At 40.8% G+C, this 16,830-nt stretch overlaps 1 protein-coding gene and 1 pseudogene across 1 annotated transcript; one reads left to right on the top strand and one right to left on the bottom strand.

Moving 5' to 3' along the window:
- Window positions 1–332: 332 nt before the first annotated feature.
- LOC120043077 lies at window positions 333–6,390 on the bottom strand (annotated as a pseudogene).
- Window positions 6,391–9,955: 3,565 nt separating this feature from the next.
- LOC120045028 (serine/threonine-protein kinase TAO3-like) lies at window positions 9,956–13,654 on the top strand. Its single transcript, XM_038989847.1, has 7 exons — window positions 9,956–10,156; window positions 10,341–10,469; window positions 10,573–10,776; window positions 11,033–11,272; window positions 11,489–11,701; window positions 12,091–12,273; window positions 12,367–13,654. The coding sequence occupies exons 1-7, from the start codon at window positions 9,971–9,973 to the stop codon at window positions 12,526–12,528; spliced, it is 1,317 nt and encodes a 438-aa protein (XP_038845775.1). The 5' UTR covers window positions 9,956–9,970; the 3' UTR covers window positions 12,529–13,654.
- The last annotated feature ends 3,176 nt before the right edge of the window (window positions 13,655–16,830 follow it).

Here is a 16,830-nt window from a genome sequence, read left to right as displayed (position 1 = left end):
TCAAATGCACTTATAACTTTATTATTCGACCTATAAGAATTATGCATTCGATCATTTGGTTGAAAATATATTTTGAAATACATTAATTTCAGTTAAAGAATTATCAAAACTGCAGAGATGATATTGTTTAATATTTTAAACAATGCACATAAAGACTTTCACAATGGCAATCATTGTATGAGCAGTTTTGAGAAAACTTCAGTAGCATTGTTGATGAACACTTCTTTATTCAGCTTCTTTTGTTTCCTGGAAATACACAAATGAATCATACAAACAACCAGATTTATTTCCACAAATGGGGAAATAAACCCCTTGGGATGTTAAGAGGGAGTTTCATGCAAAACGAATAATACTGGTGCGATTAACGGTTTAATACACTTTCACATTGACTTTCATATTATATGAAACACAGAAAGGCATCAGGAACTTGTTCCTTGCACACTCGTCTTTGGAGAATGGAATAAAATGTAAAATAGGATAACTTTTCCATTAAACAGAATGTAACGTCAAAATGACCTTTTCCATAGTCACAACTCTTGGCTCTCAGCTGGGACTCAGTAATGTCAGCACGCTCCTCAGCTTCCTCCAGTCCATGCTGCACCTTCCTGAACTTGGCCAGGTGAGTGTTGGCTTGTTCTTCCTGAAAGGACAATAAGAAATAGTTGTAATTAGAAGGCTAAGGGTGGTACAGTTCAGGTTTACCATGTTTTGTAGAATAATTAGAGATGAATTTGCTTTTAAGTGACTTACCGCTTCCTCAGCCTGCCTCTTGTAGGCCTTAACGTTCAACTGCAGCTTGTCCACCAAATCCTACAGCCTGGTAACATTCTTCTTGTCCTACTCAGTTTGAGGGAGGTGTGACATTAGTTTTATTTTAGATGCTGAGAGTCTAATAATTTTCTAGCCATTTGTTCAACACAGACAATTAACTTACCTGGTAGGTGAGCTCCTTCACTCTCCACTCACATTTGCGGACACCTTTAATAGTATCTATCCACCTACCAGGCAAGACTCCAGTTCACGCACCTTGATTTAGGAATCGATATTTTGATTAGAATTCTGCTCATTATGTACATATACTGTATAGCTATCCCCTTTCAAATGTTAGCGCCTGTTATCAATAATTAATCAATCATTAACTTACTTCCCACCCGGACGGACCTGCAGGTCCTTGACTGTTACCTTCAGGTTATTCTTCATCCTCTCCAGGTGAGTGCTGGTGTCCTGCTCCTTCTTCAGCTCCTCAGCTATCAATGCAGCATGGTTTGTGACATCATATTTGTTTATAGAAAGTTTTAGGTAATTAATACATACATATTTTATTTTACTCCCATCAGTGATGGCCTTCTTGGCCTTCTCCTCTGCATTTCTGACTTTGTGAACAGTGTCTTCCACCTCACCTTGGACCTGAAACCAAGTAACCGCAAGCTTCTTCTTGGTGCTCAGAAGAATTGTCTTCAAGACAAATCATGTAAAGAACAAGTTCATCAAAATTAGGATAAAATGTAAACAAAAGGTATAAATGAAATGACTACCTGAGAGCAGCAGTCCAACCTGTTCACTGGCATCCACCAGCTCTTGTTTGGCCACTTGGTGGCCTCTCTCTGTCTGCTCCAGAGCAGCCCTCAGCTCCTCAATCTCAGCCAACATCAGGGCGTTCCTGCGCTCCACCATGGCTGCCTGCTCCTTCATGTCATCCTGTCCTCTGATTGCATCATCAAGGTGCAGTTTGGCATCCTAATAATAAAGATGTTATGGAACAAACGTAGAGGCTGCTGTCTATAAGCATAGACTGGAAATCACTGGCCATTTTAAAGAATGGAACACTAGTCACTTTAATAATGTTTACATATCTTGCATTACTCATCTCATATGTATATACTGTATTCTATACTATGGTATCTTAGTCACTTAATAATGTTTACATATGTCACGTTCTGACCTTAATTCTTTTGTTATTTCTTTGTTTTAGTATGGTCAGGGCGTGAGTTGGGTGGGTTATCTGTGTTCGTTTTCTATGTTGGTTTTTTCGTTTGGCCTGGTATGATTCTCAATCAGAGGCAGGTGTCGTTAGTTGTCTCTGATTGAGAATCATACTTAGGTATCCTTTTTCCACCTGTGTTTCGTGGGTGCTTATTTTCTGTCTTTGTGTATGTCACCAGACAGGACTGTTTCGTTTCGTGTCATTCTCGTTTATCGTTAGTTTTGTTGTTTTGTTCGAGTTTCGTTTTCATTAAAAGGCATAATGAATACTTACCACGCTGCACCTTGGTCCTCCGATCCTTACTACTCCTCCTCGTTAGAGGAGGAGGAAGACAGCCGTTACAACATATCTGACATTACTCATCTCATATGTATGTATATACTGTTTTCTATACTTCTACGGTATCTTCGTCACTTAATAATGTGTACATATCTTGCATTACTCATCTCATATGTATATACTGTATGCTATACTATTCTACAGTATCTTAGTCCGTTCCGCTCTGACATCGCTCGTCCATATATGTATAAAGTCTTAATTCATTCCTACTTAGATTTGTGTCTATTGGGTATATGTTGTGTAGATATTACTTGTTAGATATTACTGCACTGTTGGAGCTAGAAGCACAAGCATTTCGCAACACCCGCAATAACATCTGTTAATCACGTGTATGTGACCAATACAATTTGATTTGATTCGATATGATTTGAAATATGGGGTAGTCGTTAAGTGATTGACTTTGTAAACAAATGTTGATCAAAAAGCTTACCTTGTCTTTGAGTTGTCCCTGGAAGTACCGTTGCTGTTTCTGTGCCTCAGCAGCTTGGTGGTTGGCATGACTCATCTGAATCTCCATCTCATTGAGGTCTCCCTTCTTATTGACTCTCAGGGTCCAGATTGCTCTGCATGGGTTAATCACCATCTGGCTGTTCCTCTTGATCTGTTCCATCTCCTCATCCTTCTTTGCAAGCTTTCTGTCGACTTCACCCTTGTCCTGGTTGAGTTCCAGCTGGAAACGCGGAATCTTGGATTTATCATGTTCCAGAGGTTCCTATGTATTACACAAGAAACAAATTATATACATTTTTCGACTAAGCTTACTGGGCCTATTCATGCATATGACTCCTAACCTCAGCTTCTTCCAGAGCAGTCTGGATCTCTGCCTTCTCAGACTCTGCAGTATTCTTGGCCTTTTCCGGCTCATGAATGCTCTTTCCAGTCTCTCTTATCTGTTCAGTCAGGTCTGAGATCTTCTTTGCAGATACACAGAAAGTGTTTGATTCAACTAGACACATTAAAACCTGCTATAACCCCCTGTACCGCCTACATTTTGGAATTTTTGTTTGTTTTTGGGATAAGTCTGTAGGTCGTAGAATTTTACATTTTTAAAACACCTGAAACAGCTTTTTCCTGTAATCCAGAGCCATAATCATAATGCCTAATTCTATGTAAAAAAATATAAAGTGTATTTTTCTGCATAGGTTGTCTAACTATACCTTTTACCTGTTCAATTGTCATTTAAATGAATGATGCACATTGATTCTTTAAGAACTTTTATGCCTTTGGAGTTTAGTACAACTGCCACACTGGCATATAGTATTATAACCCAAGAATTAAAGCAATTTTTGTATTTTCTAAAGCAACAATGCTAGCAGGGATGCCAGCTAAGATAGTCAGACAAACTACTCTAACTTTATTAAAACGCTGTATGTGTCACTCAACACTCGCTCCTCCTCCACTGACGATACTGTCTGCATGCACTAGAGTATCTAGCATCTTGCCTAGCATTTGCTGTGTGGTGCACCTTGGAATGAACCACCTACTAGGTAGAATAGGGTTTTGGGTGCTCTTTGTCTGATCCAGTCAATGTGCCCCCGCCACAAAATACAGCTGACAGATCTTATAAATAATTATGATAAAACGTGGGATTAAAAATCCAGTTAATTAAACATTTTAATTAATTTAACGTCTGAAAAACAGGACAAATCTGAGGGGACACGCGCACTGGTGCCTTTTACGGGCATGACGCCTCTGATCTTTACATAATTGAAATCACACGGATTCAAGCTAACAGTATAAAACATCCCTGTTATCATTTACACATGCCTTCTTGAATATCAATTTTTAGCTAGCTAGCTACTAAAAAGAAAAAAAAAAAGAAAAAAAAAAGAGGTACATACTGTATTAGTTGTTACTTTTGAACACACTTTACCTCCTCAAGCTCTTCAGTACACTGGATTGCATCAGTTTCATACTTGATTCTCCACTGAGCTACCTCACTGTTGGCCTTGGACATTACACACTGCAGCACAGCCTTGGCCTCCTGTTCGTCCTCAAACTGCTCCCTCAGCATATCACAGTCATGGCTGGCTGATTACAAACAATGGGCTAGGGTTTAGCCTTTAAGAAGGAAAAACAAGTAATTGGTTATAATAAAGTTACAAATGAAAATGTATGAATTAATTGTTTGTAATGACAGGTCCTTACCTTGACCTCCTCCTTAATGTGTATCTTCACCTCCTCAATCTGCTGAGTGTGTGCCTGCTTCCCTCTGGTCAGCTGAGAAACAAGAGCTTCTTTCTCTTCAAGCTGCTGTCTATATTCACCTGGTGTAAATGCACATCACTCATGATTGAAATTACATTCATATTAATTGGTGTCCTCTAAGATACTGTAACATGAGAGATCATCAATCTCCATTTTGTATTCATTCTTCTCCTTCTCAAGCTTCTGCTTGATGCGCTGAAGGTTGCATATCTGCTCTCCCAGCTCTGCTACGCTGTCAGCCTGCTTCTTGTGGAGAGCAGCAGCGGTATCTTCATGCTGCAGGGTGGATTCCTCAAAGTCCAGGCGCAGCTTCTGGAACTCATCCTCACGCTTCTTGTTCATCTCAATTTGAGCAGCAGTTGCACCACCAGCCTCTTCAAACCTCTCACTGATCTCTTCAAGTTCCCTGGAAAGATCAGCTCTCTGCTTTTCAACCTTAGCGTGGGCAGTACGTTCTGCCTCAATCTCTTCTTCCAGTTCCTCAATACAGGCCTAAGATGAAAAGGTTAATGCAATTGAGTCCACCTTTCACACATATATAAATTATTGAATGAAAATAAATACATTATAAACTGCATACTTCACACCTAGAACGCCTTGATTTTCTTCTGTAGCTGAGACCCCAAAGATTGCTCATCTTTAATCTTGCTTAGAAGCTGGCTGGTTTCAAAGTCCTTCCTGTTATAGACATAGGCAATGTTGACAGTTAAGCCTAATAAAAAGTATATGTTGATACAGTAGATGATTTACTAAATTGCAGTCCATGTTATTTTTTGATCTTCTCTTCTGACTGCTGCTTGTCATTCTCTAGATCCATTATGGATTCCTGGGCCAGTTTTAGGTCACCCTCAAGCTTCCTCTAGGCTCTCTCAATTTCCATGTGGAGCTTCTTCTCTTGCTCCTGAAAACCCTCAAGCTATACAATTAGAGAACATATTTGTTAAATGTAATTCTGAGCCGGTTTTATTCCAGCTATTTGATCAAAATCTAAACTCACATCATCCACTTGATGCTCAAGCTTGGTCTTGGATTTAGTCAGTGTTAACTTTGTCGTCCTCTGCCTGGAGATCCACCAGGGTCTGCGGATGGCTCTTGGAGGGCTTTTTCTCCTTGGTTAGTTTGCTAATGCTCTCATCTTGAGAGGCCATTTCCTCTGTCAGATTTTTAACCTGGTTAAAGTGAACGAGAGTCGAACTGTGTTGATACCAAATCAAAATGTAATTTTCATCATTCCATTCACATTACCAGGTTGAATTTACAATGAAACAATATAATCTATTACGCCATACCTTGTTTTCTGTTACATGTTTCTTCTTCTCCACTTTAGCCAGAGGTGCTCTAAGTCATCAATGTCTTTCTTGAGCTCGTAGCACTCATCCTCCAGCTTCTTCTTCTTGGTAGTCAGCTCAACATTCATTTCCTCCTCATCCTCCAGTCTCTCGGTTGTCTCTTTGAGTTTGGCCTCAAGCTGGATCTTACTCTTGATGAGTCCCTCACATCTCTCCTCAGCATCTGTGAGATTCTCAGATTCCTGCTGTCGTAACAAGAGTACATGTACAGTTTATTTAATGACACAATATCAATGAATTGATGCAACGGTATCTTTGAAACATTTTGAAATGTTCATCAGCTAATGATTGTGTTCTATGAAAAATGCTCACTCAAAGATGCTACTTGGAGTTGCAAGTCATTCATCTCTTGCAGAAGAGATACCCTATTTCCTCAATCGCCTTCTTCCTCACCTCAGCCTTGGCCAAATTCGCTTTGCATTTTGAAAAGTCTTATTTCATGTTAGCCAGTTCCTTCTCTGTTTTAACACACTCCAGAAAATGCTTGATCTTGTAGTACACCTTCATCCATGGTCAGTCATAGGTTCTAAGTTTCTGGTACAATGATCCAGAAGAACTCCATTTAAATCTCATGCTAAATTTATGAAACCACACTGGGACAGCTGCAGTGGCGATTTTAGCATGTAAATCTTGGTGGGGCATGCCAGCAAAGCCACTACACAACACTAAACAATAATTGGACTATAACGATAACAAACGGTGCCCACAAACTGTTAGGGCCTACATAATGCTGTCCCAACAGCAATCCCAACACCTTACCACTGCTACACATGGCTATCAGTGGAGCCTTGTCTGGCAGCGAAACAGTTCATTCAGCCTCATTTACTGCCTTTAAAAAAAACATAGCTGATATGGCTGACTTACGTTAAACAAATGTGGTTTCTACTGACAATTAAGATGTACAAACTATGGCATAAGGGGATGACGAGCGGATAAGAGGCAATACGTAATTTTGATTAAGACATTAATGAGCGAGCTAGGACGGATGTAGTCAATATAACTATTTGTTCAGCACTTTTGAAATGTACAGCGACAGAATTCAGAACATGGACCATTCTTACTGTATTCTTCCTGTACACCAAGTCCGAACCATAGGATAAATAAAGGGGGCATACTCTTACTGACAGTTGTGGCTGCTTTGTGTGATGTATCGTTGTCTCTACCTTCTTGCCCTTTGTGCTGTTGTCTGTGCCCAATAATGTTTGTACCTTGTTTTGTGTTGCTACCATGTTGTTACGTTGTGTTGCTAACATGCTGTGGTCATGTGTTTCTGCCTTGCTATGTTGTTGTCTTAGGCCTCTCGTTATGTAGTGCTGTGTTGTCTCTCTTTTTGTGATGTGTGTTTTGTCCTATATTTATATTGTATTTATTTATTTTAATTCCAGGCCCCGTCCCCACAGGAAGCCTTTTGCCTTTTGGTAGGCCGTCCTTGTAAATAAGGAATCCCCATCCAACCTGACAGAGGTTGAGAGGATCTGCAGAGTAGAATGGGAGAACCTCCCTCTCATACCCAAGAAGACTTGAGGCTGTAATCGCTGCCAAGGGTGCTTCAACAAGGTACTGACCTGTTTTTAATTTGTCATTATAGGGTATTGTGTGTAGAATGATGAGAATAAGGCTAACGTAACACAATGTGGAAAAAGTCAAGGAATCTGAATACTTTCCGAATGCACTGTATAACTCACATTTCTATGTGAATTTGGTCAGGTTGCCCAAAAAGTTACATATTGCAGCTTTAACAAATAATATACATATTTATAAACAGCGTACCTATTAATGAATTACAATGACATTATTTGTAAACATTTTAAGCATGTATAAACATAATTACAATTCAGAAGCAATTATGGCATGCATAATAATTTACAAAACACATATAAACATTTATAATGGCTTATTCATGAACGTTATTGTAAAGGGTAATCAAGTTATCTGTACAGCAGGTTACCTACAGCCAGCCCTTTGAACTAGTATTCGTTTTAAGTAGTTTTTACAATACTACTATTGTATGACTTTTATAATGACCTTGTTGTTTATTCAGAAATGTTTACAAATCTGTATCAAGAATCAACAACATTCTATTAAATGAAGGAAGCCACACCATATAATGAATTTAAAGAATCGTTGTACAGCTTCCATCAAGTATGTGAAACATTGCAGTGTCTCTTTAAAAATAAAGTGGGAGTGTGAAAGATGGCTAGTGAGAGAGCTGGAGAGATCAATAGAAGGCACTAGAAACAACCATTTAAGAAAGAGCACAATGTATTTTGACTGAAAATGATTTGGAATATATAATAAATATCTAGCTGATTAGTATCGTTATAGGAGAAATATGCCTTGGATGGATCTCTGTTTGATTTGCATAGTTTCATAGATCACCTAACATTTCATATCATCATGGGAATACAAGAAAAGGAATACTGCCCATAATCTTTTAATTTTATTTTGAGTTCGGGAGGAGTGTAACAATCTCTCTTTATAATTTCCCTCCTCTTCTTTTTGCCCTGATTGTATGTTATAGGCATTGTATATTTCACCCTTTCCCACCGGATCCATTTGGTTCCTCCTCCTCAGGAAGTGGAAACGCCAGAGACAAGGACTGCCTTCAGCTGCTGCCTTCCTGGCGGGGCCCGCTATCACTCTGCGATGCCCTGTTCATTTCTAGCGAGGAGCTGCAGGCAGTAGCGAGGGACCACGCAGGGGAAGGATGCATTTAAAGCAGGATGTGTGCTGGATGCTGGGAGACACGGCAGCGATAGCAGCAGCAACAGCGAGCACGGAGGGCCTGGGAAGCGCCCACCCCCTCTCTCTCCTACTTTTCCTCCCCCCCTGCAGGACCATGCTTGCGTGAGGGATGAGGCTGTGCACAGGGACGCCAGGCCAGAGCTGTGGCCTACTTCTTCTCACAAGAGCCGGGCTCTCGACTGCAAGATCTGTGAATGCTTTGCCACCATCAAATCATCAGCATCTTTGGTAGGCAGGCTCCCTCTCCCCGCTGTTTGCATAAGAAAAATGGGGGGGGATCTCTCCGCCCTCTCAGCTGCACATCTGTAGTCATGGCAACCGGATCCCGTTAATAAGTGTAATTCTTTCAATCCTCCGTTTCCCCCCTCTGCCTGTGCGTTTATATGTGTGTAATCGTTTGGATTTCTATCAAAACTCTTTCGATATCGGTTTATCATGATTTCAAGTGTTTTTGTTATTTATTTACAAGCTGTACCTTTACCATTCAATAGTAGGCCTGCAAACCAGGCTCACACCGCTCCATTTGTGGCTACATATACAGTATGTACGTGACAGATATATTAGCACGAGGAACACCACATTGACGTTCAAGGCACCCTCTTTATGTTAATGTATGTAGCAACCATAATTGATGATGCATGTGCTATGTTTCTAGCATGAAATCTGAGCCAAGCAGCAATGATCAATCAGTGAAGAGGAACAGTGTGCATTATTTCCTGCCCTGGAAAATGCTATCCACAAATACTGTAGCTAATAATCCCCAGGAATGTCCACCAAATAACAATTGTGTGCATGTGCCTTTGCGTGTGTGTTTTATGTGTCAAATTTATGACAGGATTTGTGATAGGTGGTCATAGAGGCCATCTTTAGTTATAATTGATTGGAATTTACATGTTGGACTAGAACGCAGATTATATTTGGTATATTCTGGAATTAATTTAGTTATACTACATCAAGGGTGAAATTCAGAGAATGCTCTCTAGAGTAAGAGCAAATACATAGAACCAAATAAATACTCTAGTTAGCTTTAGGTCTACTGTATATAGTCTTTGTGAGGACTCTCTATTCAATTTAAGGTATTCTTGCAAAGACAATAAAATATGTTAAGTTATGTTTCAGATTCACAAAGAACATTGTTCTACTGTATTTTAAGGTCTATTACTGAGTATGACTAGGATACTCGTCCATGTTGAACGACACAGTACATTTTAATTTTACAGTCGTCTTCCTTCACAGGCCCTCTTGCTTTTCACCCCTGACCGTTCTCTCTGTGGCCTCCGACCCCTGTGTCCAGGTTACCAGGTAGATCCAGGAGCATGAGCAGGACTCTGAGCTGCGGGAGCAGATGTCTGGTTATAAGCGCATGCGGCGGCAGCACCAGAAGCAGCTGATCGCCCTGGAGAACAGGCTGAAGGCGGAGATGGATGAGCTTAGGCTCCGGTTGCAGAAAGAAGTGGAGACCCACGCCAACAACACTTACATAGAACTGGAGAGACTGGCCAAACGGCACACCGTTCACACAGACAAAGAGGTGAATGATGTACTGTCGTCTGGTAGGACAGTAGGTCCTGATTGGTATGAATGAGGTGTAAACTGAAGATGTTCAACTCCTTGATTAGATAGCATCCTTAGAATGTTGCCCTTTCAGCATAATGTCAGAATTTTAAACAGAACATCGAAGGGAGGTGATAAACCTTTAATATGTTCCCGTACAGTTAAAGGCAGCTACAGCAGAGGAGAAGAGGATCCAGCAACAGATCATTGCCCAGCAAAAGAAGGAGCTGACCACCTTCTTAGACAACCAGAAGAGAGAGTACAGGCTCTGTAAAGAGAAGATCAAAGAGGTAAATGTATGAATCATTAACAAATTTGTGTGAAATTGTTTGCATTTTCCATGCATTTTCTCCCATGACCCACTAAGCCCTGGTTCTTGTCTGGGTGTTGCAGGAGATGAATGAGGACCCCAGTACACCCAAGGAGGAGAAGCAGGAGCGTCTGTCCAGGCACAAGGAGACGGTGCAGCGCTCACAGGCTGATGATGAGGCCCATCTCCTTGACCAGCAGAGGCTGGTCTATGACAGGAGTTGCCGGGCCATGAAACGCAGGACACTGGTCAGGAGGCACGAGTTTGAACAGGAGCAAATGAGAGAGGTACAGTTGCTCTCTGAGATTTAGTTAGCTAACTGAACTCACTACATGCAGGGTCCATGATGCTGATAGATGTGCGCTTTTATATCCCTTCTTTATCAGTCTGTTGTATGATTGCTTTCTTCAACTTTGCCTCATAGTTCCCGGTAAAATAGTCATCTCAACCTCTTTTGTTAAATGGCCTAATTTGCATTGTACAAATCTGAAGAACTGTATATTTAAAATGAAATGGAAAGATGAGGAATATGTCCCGTCCCAGGAGCTGAATAAGAAGAAGACCCAGAAGGAGATGGAGCAGGCCCTGATGATCCGACAGGACGAGTCCACTCAGGAGCTGGAGCGCAGGCAGCTGCAGACACTGCAGAGGCTCCGTGTTGAGCTGATCCGCCTGCAGCACCAGACCGAGTTGGAGAACCAGGAGGAGTACAACGGCCGGCGGCAGAGAGAGCTGCACAGGAAGCACGCCCTAGAGCAGAGGCAGCAGCCCCGGAACCTCAAGGTGCATAGAATCTATACTGCAGCTTGTTGCACTGTAAATTTGGTTTAGTAAGAGCCAATGGTAAATCATTGTATGCCTGTACATCTAGGCAAAGACCCTTTAGTTAAAGTTGTACCCCTGGTCAGACTGAAGCTCAGCCAGCACCCAAAACTGGCAAATTTATTGGTTCTTACTGTATATTTCTTACAATTTTTCTTTCCATTTGTCCTTCTGGAGATGTTGGAGATGCAGATCAAGAAACAGTTCCAGGACACGTGTAAGGTGCAGACCAAGCAGTACAAAGCCCTGAGGAACCATCAGCTTGAGGTCTCTCCTAAGAGTGAGCACAAAGCCATCCTAAAGTCACTGAAGGAGGAGCAGACACGCAAGCTCGCCGTGCTGGCCGAGCAGTACGAGCAGAGCATCAACGAGATGATGGCCTCACAAGCGGTAAGGGGACTTACCCTGAACCTCCAAACAGTCACACAATCTCTGCTGGTACATGCATTACATTTTTTGCCAACTCGGTGGCCTTGTGGTTAGAGTGTTCGACTTGAGATGGGAAGGTCGGAAGTTCGATCCCCGGCCGAGTCATACCAAAGACAAAAAAAATTGGACCCGATGAGTCTGCTTGTCACTCAGCATTAAGGAGATGGATTGGGTTAAGGCCCTGCGATAGACTAGTGTCCTGCCCAGTGGTGTATTTGCACATCAAGCTGCCTCACGCTACAGAAACAGGAGATAAGCTTTTGCTCCTATGAGTCGTTCCAGCTCGTGCAAGGCTACTTTACTTACATGTATTTTTAACCCCTCTCGCTCTCGTCTCTGTGGTCCTCCAGATGCGTCTGGAGGAGGAGCAGCAAGGAGAGTGCCAGGCATTGAAGCAGCAGCTGCAGCAGGAGATGGAGCTCCTGGATGCCTACCAGAACAAGACCAAGGCCCAGACAGAAGCCCAACATGAGCGGGAGCTGCAGAAGCTGGAGCAGGAAGTCTCCTTACGCAGGGCCCACCTGGAACAAAAGGTATGTTTTGATTATTTTATAAGTAACACAGACTCACCTCTTTAAACTGACCACTTCACTTATTTTATTGTTTAATATTCAACATGGATTCAGATTGAAGAGGAGCTGGCCTCACTTCAGAAGGAACGCACTGAAAGGATCAAGCACCTGTTTGAACGGCAAGAGAGGGAGATGGACGCTTTCGATGCAGAGAGCGCTAAGCTGGGGTTTGAGAGCTTAGGATCACTGGACTTCCCCAAGGAGGACGACAGATGAAAATGGATGTGTGTGTGGAGGACTCTTCCCTTCTGGTGTATGGTGTAGACACGTGCTTGCACGGTCTCACTGTCGACTTGACCATCGTCAACCTCCACAGTGACAACGCTGGATAACTCTCTCTCTCCCTTTCTCTCTCTAGTCTTTTAGATACCACATCATAGCATAGTGCTGTCATGTGCCAGGGGAACTACTTTTGTGCAATTTAAAAAGGGGGAAAATAAAACAAGATTCATTCAAAACACAAGACAAACCAAGAAACTAATGCTTATCAAAAATAAGAACTGACTCTTTCCTCCATGCCGTCACAGCTCCTTTTGGTATAAAATTCAGGAAATTTTAGTAAAAATGAGCACTTTGATATGTTTAAGTATTAACCATCATGTTCATATAATGCTTAATGCGTATGTTGCATTGCGATTGTGGAATGTGAGCTGCGGACGACACCGTGATGTTTAGCTGCTTCATCTTCTCAGAGAATGTGAAAAATACTGGATGTGAAAACTGTGAGCTAAAAAGAGGGTATGGGGACGGTGTCAGATGTTGTATGTACAGTTATGGAGAGCTTTTACTTAATTCCATATTGCGCTAAAGAATATAGTCCTTCACTTTTTTTAAACAATTACGGTATTTATTTCCCATTGTTCAGTATTTAGGATTTATTGGTATCAGTTTGATCAAGGTGTGTATTTTATCACAATGATTCAACTCAGTAAAACTGCTTATTGTTGCATGCACTTTAAAGACACATTCAGGTTGTGAAGTAAAGCATGAATCTGTCAAGAGATTTTAGCCGTTTGTAAATAAAAGTGGTCATAGCATTTTTGTTTTAATGCCTATTGATACTGAACATAAGCGCCATATTAGATATGACAATTTCACAAATGCCTTTATTTAAGTTGTGCCTATGAAGCGGTTTTGATTTGTCGTTGTTCTTTCATGTTTGTTTAGCACGGCCAACACCATTGTTTGTTCCATCCCAATTTGTGAATAATTTAATGTTCACTAATCAAAGCTATTGTAAAGGAAATGGTGAGAATTGTGCTGTATAACTTTTGATATAAATATTTGTATTTGAGAACCTAACTAGGAGATACAGAAGATTTGGTCAATTACTGATGAAGGAACTTAACATTATAATTGGAAATATGTTTTTTTTTGTCACAAATAGAACTGACATGGTAATACAGTAGATCAACATACTGAATACGAATCACTGCAGACTTATCAGATTGTATAAAAACAGTTTAATGGTACCACAGAATTACTGTAAATACATATTTTTTAAAGATGTCTGGCAGGTGGTTGCTTTGTTCTGGGTTGCATTCAAGTCATAGCTGTTTAGCTACCAGATGTACAATGTTTTGCAGTGTTCACTGTTGTTATTGCACATAAGGTTGCACAATGTGTCCATTACAGTGACTGGGAAAGAAATTGTTTGGTGCTTGATTTCTAATATCACCATCAGCCTTTGTGATCCTGTGACACAGACAGAAGACCAGATTGAATGTCTGTCTATGGATGTTACAAACTATTTCAAAGTGTCCAGGGTGAACAGTTTCAAAAGATTTCTTGAATGCAACCCTGGTATTTTGACAGTTGCCTCCAAACTCTCCTGTTCCCTATACATTGATAAGTGATGGAAATCATGCTCTTCATAGTGGTGGGCTGGGCAAGTGAGATTGAGAATGGTATAATATCTGACAAATGCAAGAGAACTAACTATGGAATTCGAAATACATGAATAAACAACTCATATTTTCAATGTGAACAACCCAGTATGGCATTGTTGATACCCCCAGACTTATGGCTCCTTGCAAGAATTCAAGTGTCAAAGTTATTTAGTAGGCCTCATTTTTGGAATGATTTGCTGTAAATTACTCCTTTGAAAGCAAAATATTTTGAGTTTGGAGGGTTTTTCAGATTGTAACTTTTGTTGACAAATGGTTTAGATCCATATGCTATTTTCTCTGGGTTGGTTGAAAATGGTTTAAACCTGTTATGAACCAAAGTGTTTATGTGGACTTCAGTTATAAAGAAATATGTATTTAGCTAGAATAAAGGGGACTTTCCTAAACTAAGCCAAGCAGCATTTCCTGTGTGGCACAGAAAAAATAAAAGAGATTCTCTTGAAACATGATGACTGCATCAACATCCTGCATCCAATTTCAGTGAATGAATGTGCAATTATTTTATTATTTCCTGTATTGTTACCATATGCGTTATATACAGTATACACCCTGACCTGACAAAGTGTTATTGACCAGAGCAACCGCATACTGTAAGGAGTCACAAGAAATACAAAAATAATAATAGCATGTCAGATTCACTAGAAGGGACACTCCAAATGTCCCACAGTGCTGTGTGTGATCTGCTGGTGAGGGAAGTTACACGGCAGTGCTTCCTGTGTTTCCTCGATGCCCTGTGGTCTACCATTTACCATGCAGACTGTGCATCTCTTTTGATCTGGCTGTAGGGGAGGGACATTCTCACTGACTTCAAGTCTGTATTCACTGGCAAGAATTCAACTGTAAGTTCCTCGAAGTGTTGACTGGCTGTGGTATCAGCAGCAGCCTTTTAAACATTGGCCAAATGGAAAGTACCCTGGGATGAATGGTAGAGGAGTTGTGGTGGAGGCACTTTCCCCTTACCTGAGTTGTGCTGACAGGGATGTGGTCGTATGAGTTCCCCCTCACTTTTCTCAAGCAGTCAGTCATCTGATAGAACTAGAGTCCCTGCTGATGTAAATCAGAATAAAATGCTCACCTCCAAAAACATTGCTGAGTTGAAATGGGAACATGTGGATCATAATCATTAAAGGGAAATTAGTGTACATAAGTAAATGCATTCTCATGTAACACACACACTGGGCAAAAACTGGTTCAATCAACATTGTTTCCACATCATTCCAACAAAAAAATCAATGTGATGATGTTGAATCAATGTGGAAAACAGATTGGATTTGAAAAAAGTTGTCAAATGTAAGGAAATTTTGTATTTTTTTCACCAAACCTAAACACAATGACAGTGATATTTTTCGTAGGTTTCACGTTGAATTCATATTAGTTGACAACTCAACCAAATATATATCAAAACTAGATGTTGAACTGACATCTGTGCCCAGCGGGCAATGACTTAACAGGAACCAGGATTGAAACGTCATGTTATTCATATAGCATAAAGCAATGGTGTAGGTCAGTGGTTCCCAAACTTTTTATAGTCCTGTACCCCTTCAAACATTCAACCTCCAGCTGCGTACCCCCTCTAGCACCAAGGTTAGCGCACTCTCAAATGTTGTTTTTTGCCATAATTGTAAGCCTGCCACACACATACTATACGATACATTTAAACATAACAATGAGTGTGAGTTTGTCACAATCTGGCTCGTGGGAAGTGACAAAGCGCTCTTATAGGACCCGGACACAAATAATAATATAATAATAATCAATCATTTTGCTCTTTATTTAATCATCTTACATATAAAAACGTATTTGCTCATCGAAAATTGTGAATAACTCATCACAGGTTAATGAGAAGGGTGTGCTTGAAAGGATGCACATAACTCTGCAATGTTGGGTTGTATTGGAGAGTCTCAGTCTTAAATAATTTTCCACACACAGTCTGTGCCTCCTGTATTTAGTTTTCATTCACATAGGTACGTGGCTGCAAAGGGCATCGGTGTCTTAACAGCGCGATTTGCCAAGGCAGGATACTCTGAGCGCAGCCCAATCCAGAAATCTGTCAGTGGCTTCTGATTAAATTACAATTTTCACAGAACCACTTGTTGCAATTTCGATGAGGCTCTCTTGTTCAGATATCGGTAAGTGTACTAGAGGCAGGGCATGAAAGGTATAACGAAACCAGTTGTTTGTGTCATCCGTTTCGGGAAAGTACCTGTCTAATTGCGCAACCAACTCATTCAGGTGCTTCGCTATATCACATTTGACATTGTCCATAAGCTTGAGTTCATTTGCACACAAAAAAATCATACAATGATGGAAAGACGTGTGTGTTGTCCTTGTTAATGCAGAGAGAGAAGAGCTCCAACTTCTTAATCATAGCCTCAATTTTATCCCGCACATTGAATATAGTTGCGGAGAGTCCCTGTAATCCTAGATTCAGATCATTGAGTGAGAAAAAACATCACCCAGATAGGCCAGTCGTGTGAGAAACTCGTCATCATGCAAGCGGTCAGACAAGTGAAAATGATGGTCAGTAAAAACTTTAAGCTCGTCTCTCAATTAAAAAAACATGTCAATACTTTGCCCCTTGATAACCAGCGTGATTCTGTATGTTGTAAAA

Source organism: Salvelinus namaycush, chromosome 3 (genome assembly GCF_016432855.1).
Source record: "Salvelinus namaycush isolate Seneca chromosome 3, SaNama_1.0, whole genome shotgun sequence".
Taxonomy (NCBI): Eukaryota; Metazoa; Chordata; class Actinopteri; order Salmoniformes; family Salmonidae; genus Salvelinus; species Salvelinus namaycush.
Note: the sequence above shows the minus strand (reverse complement) of the source record. Positions and strands in the feature narration are given on the sequence as shown.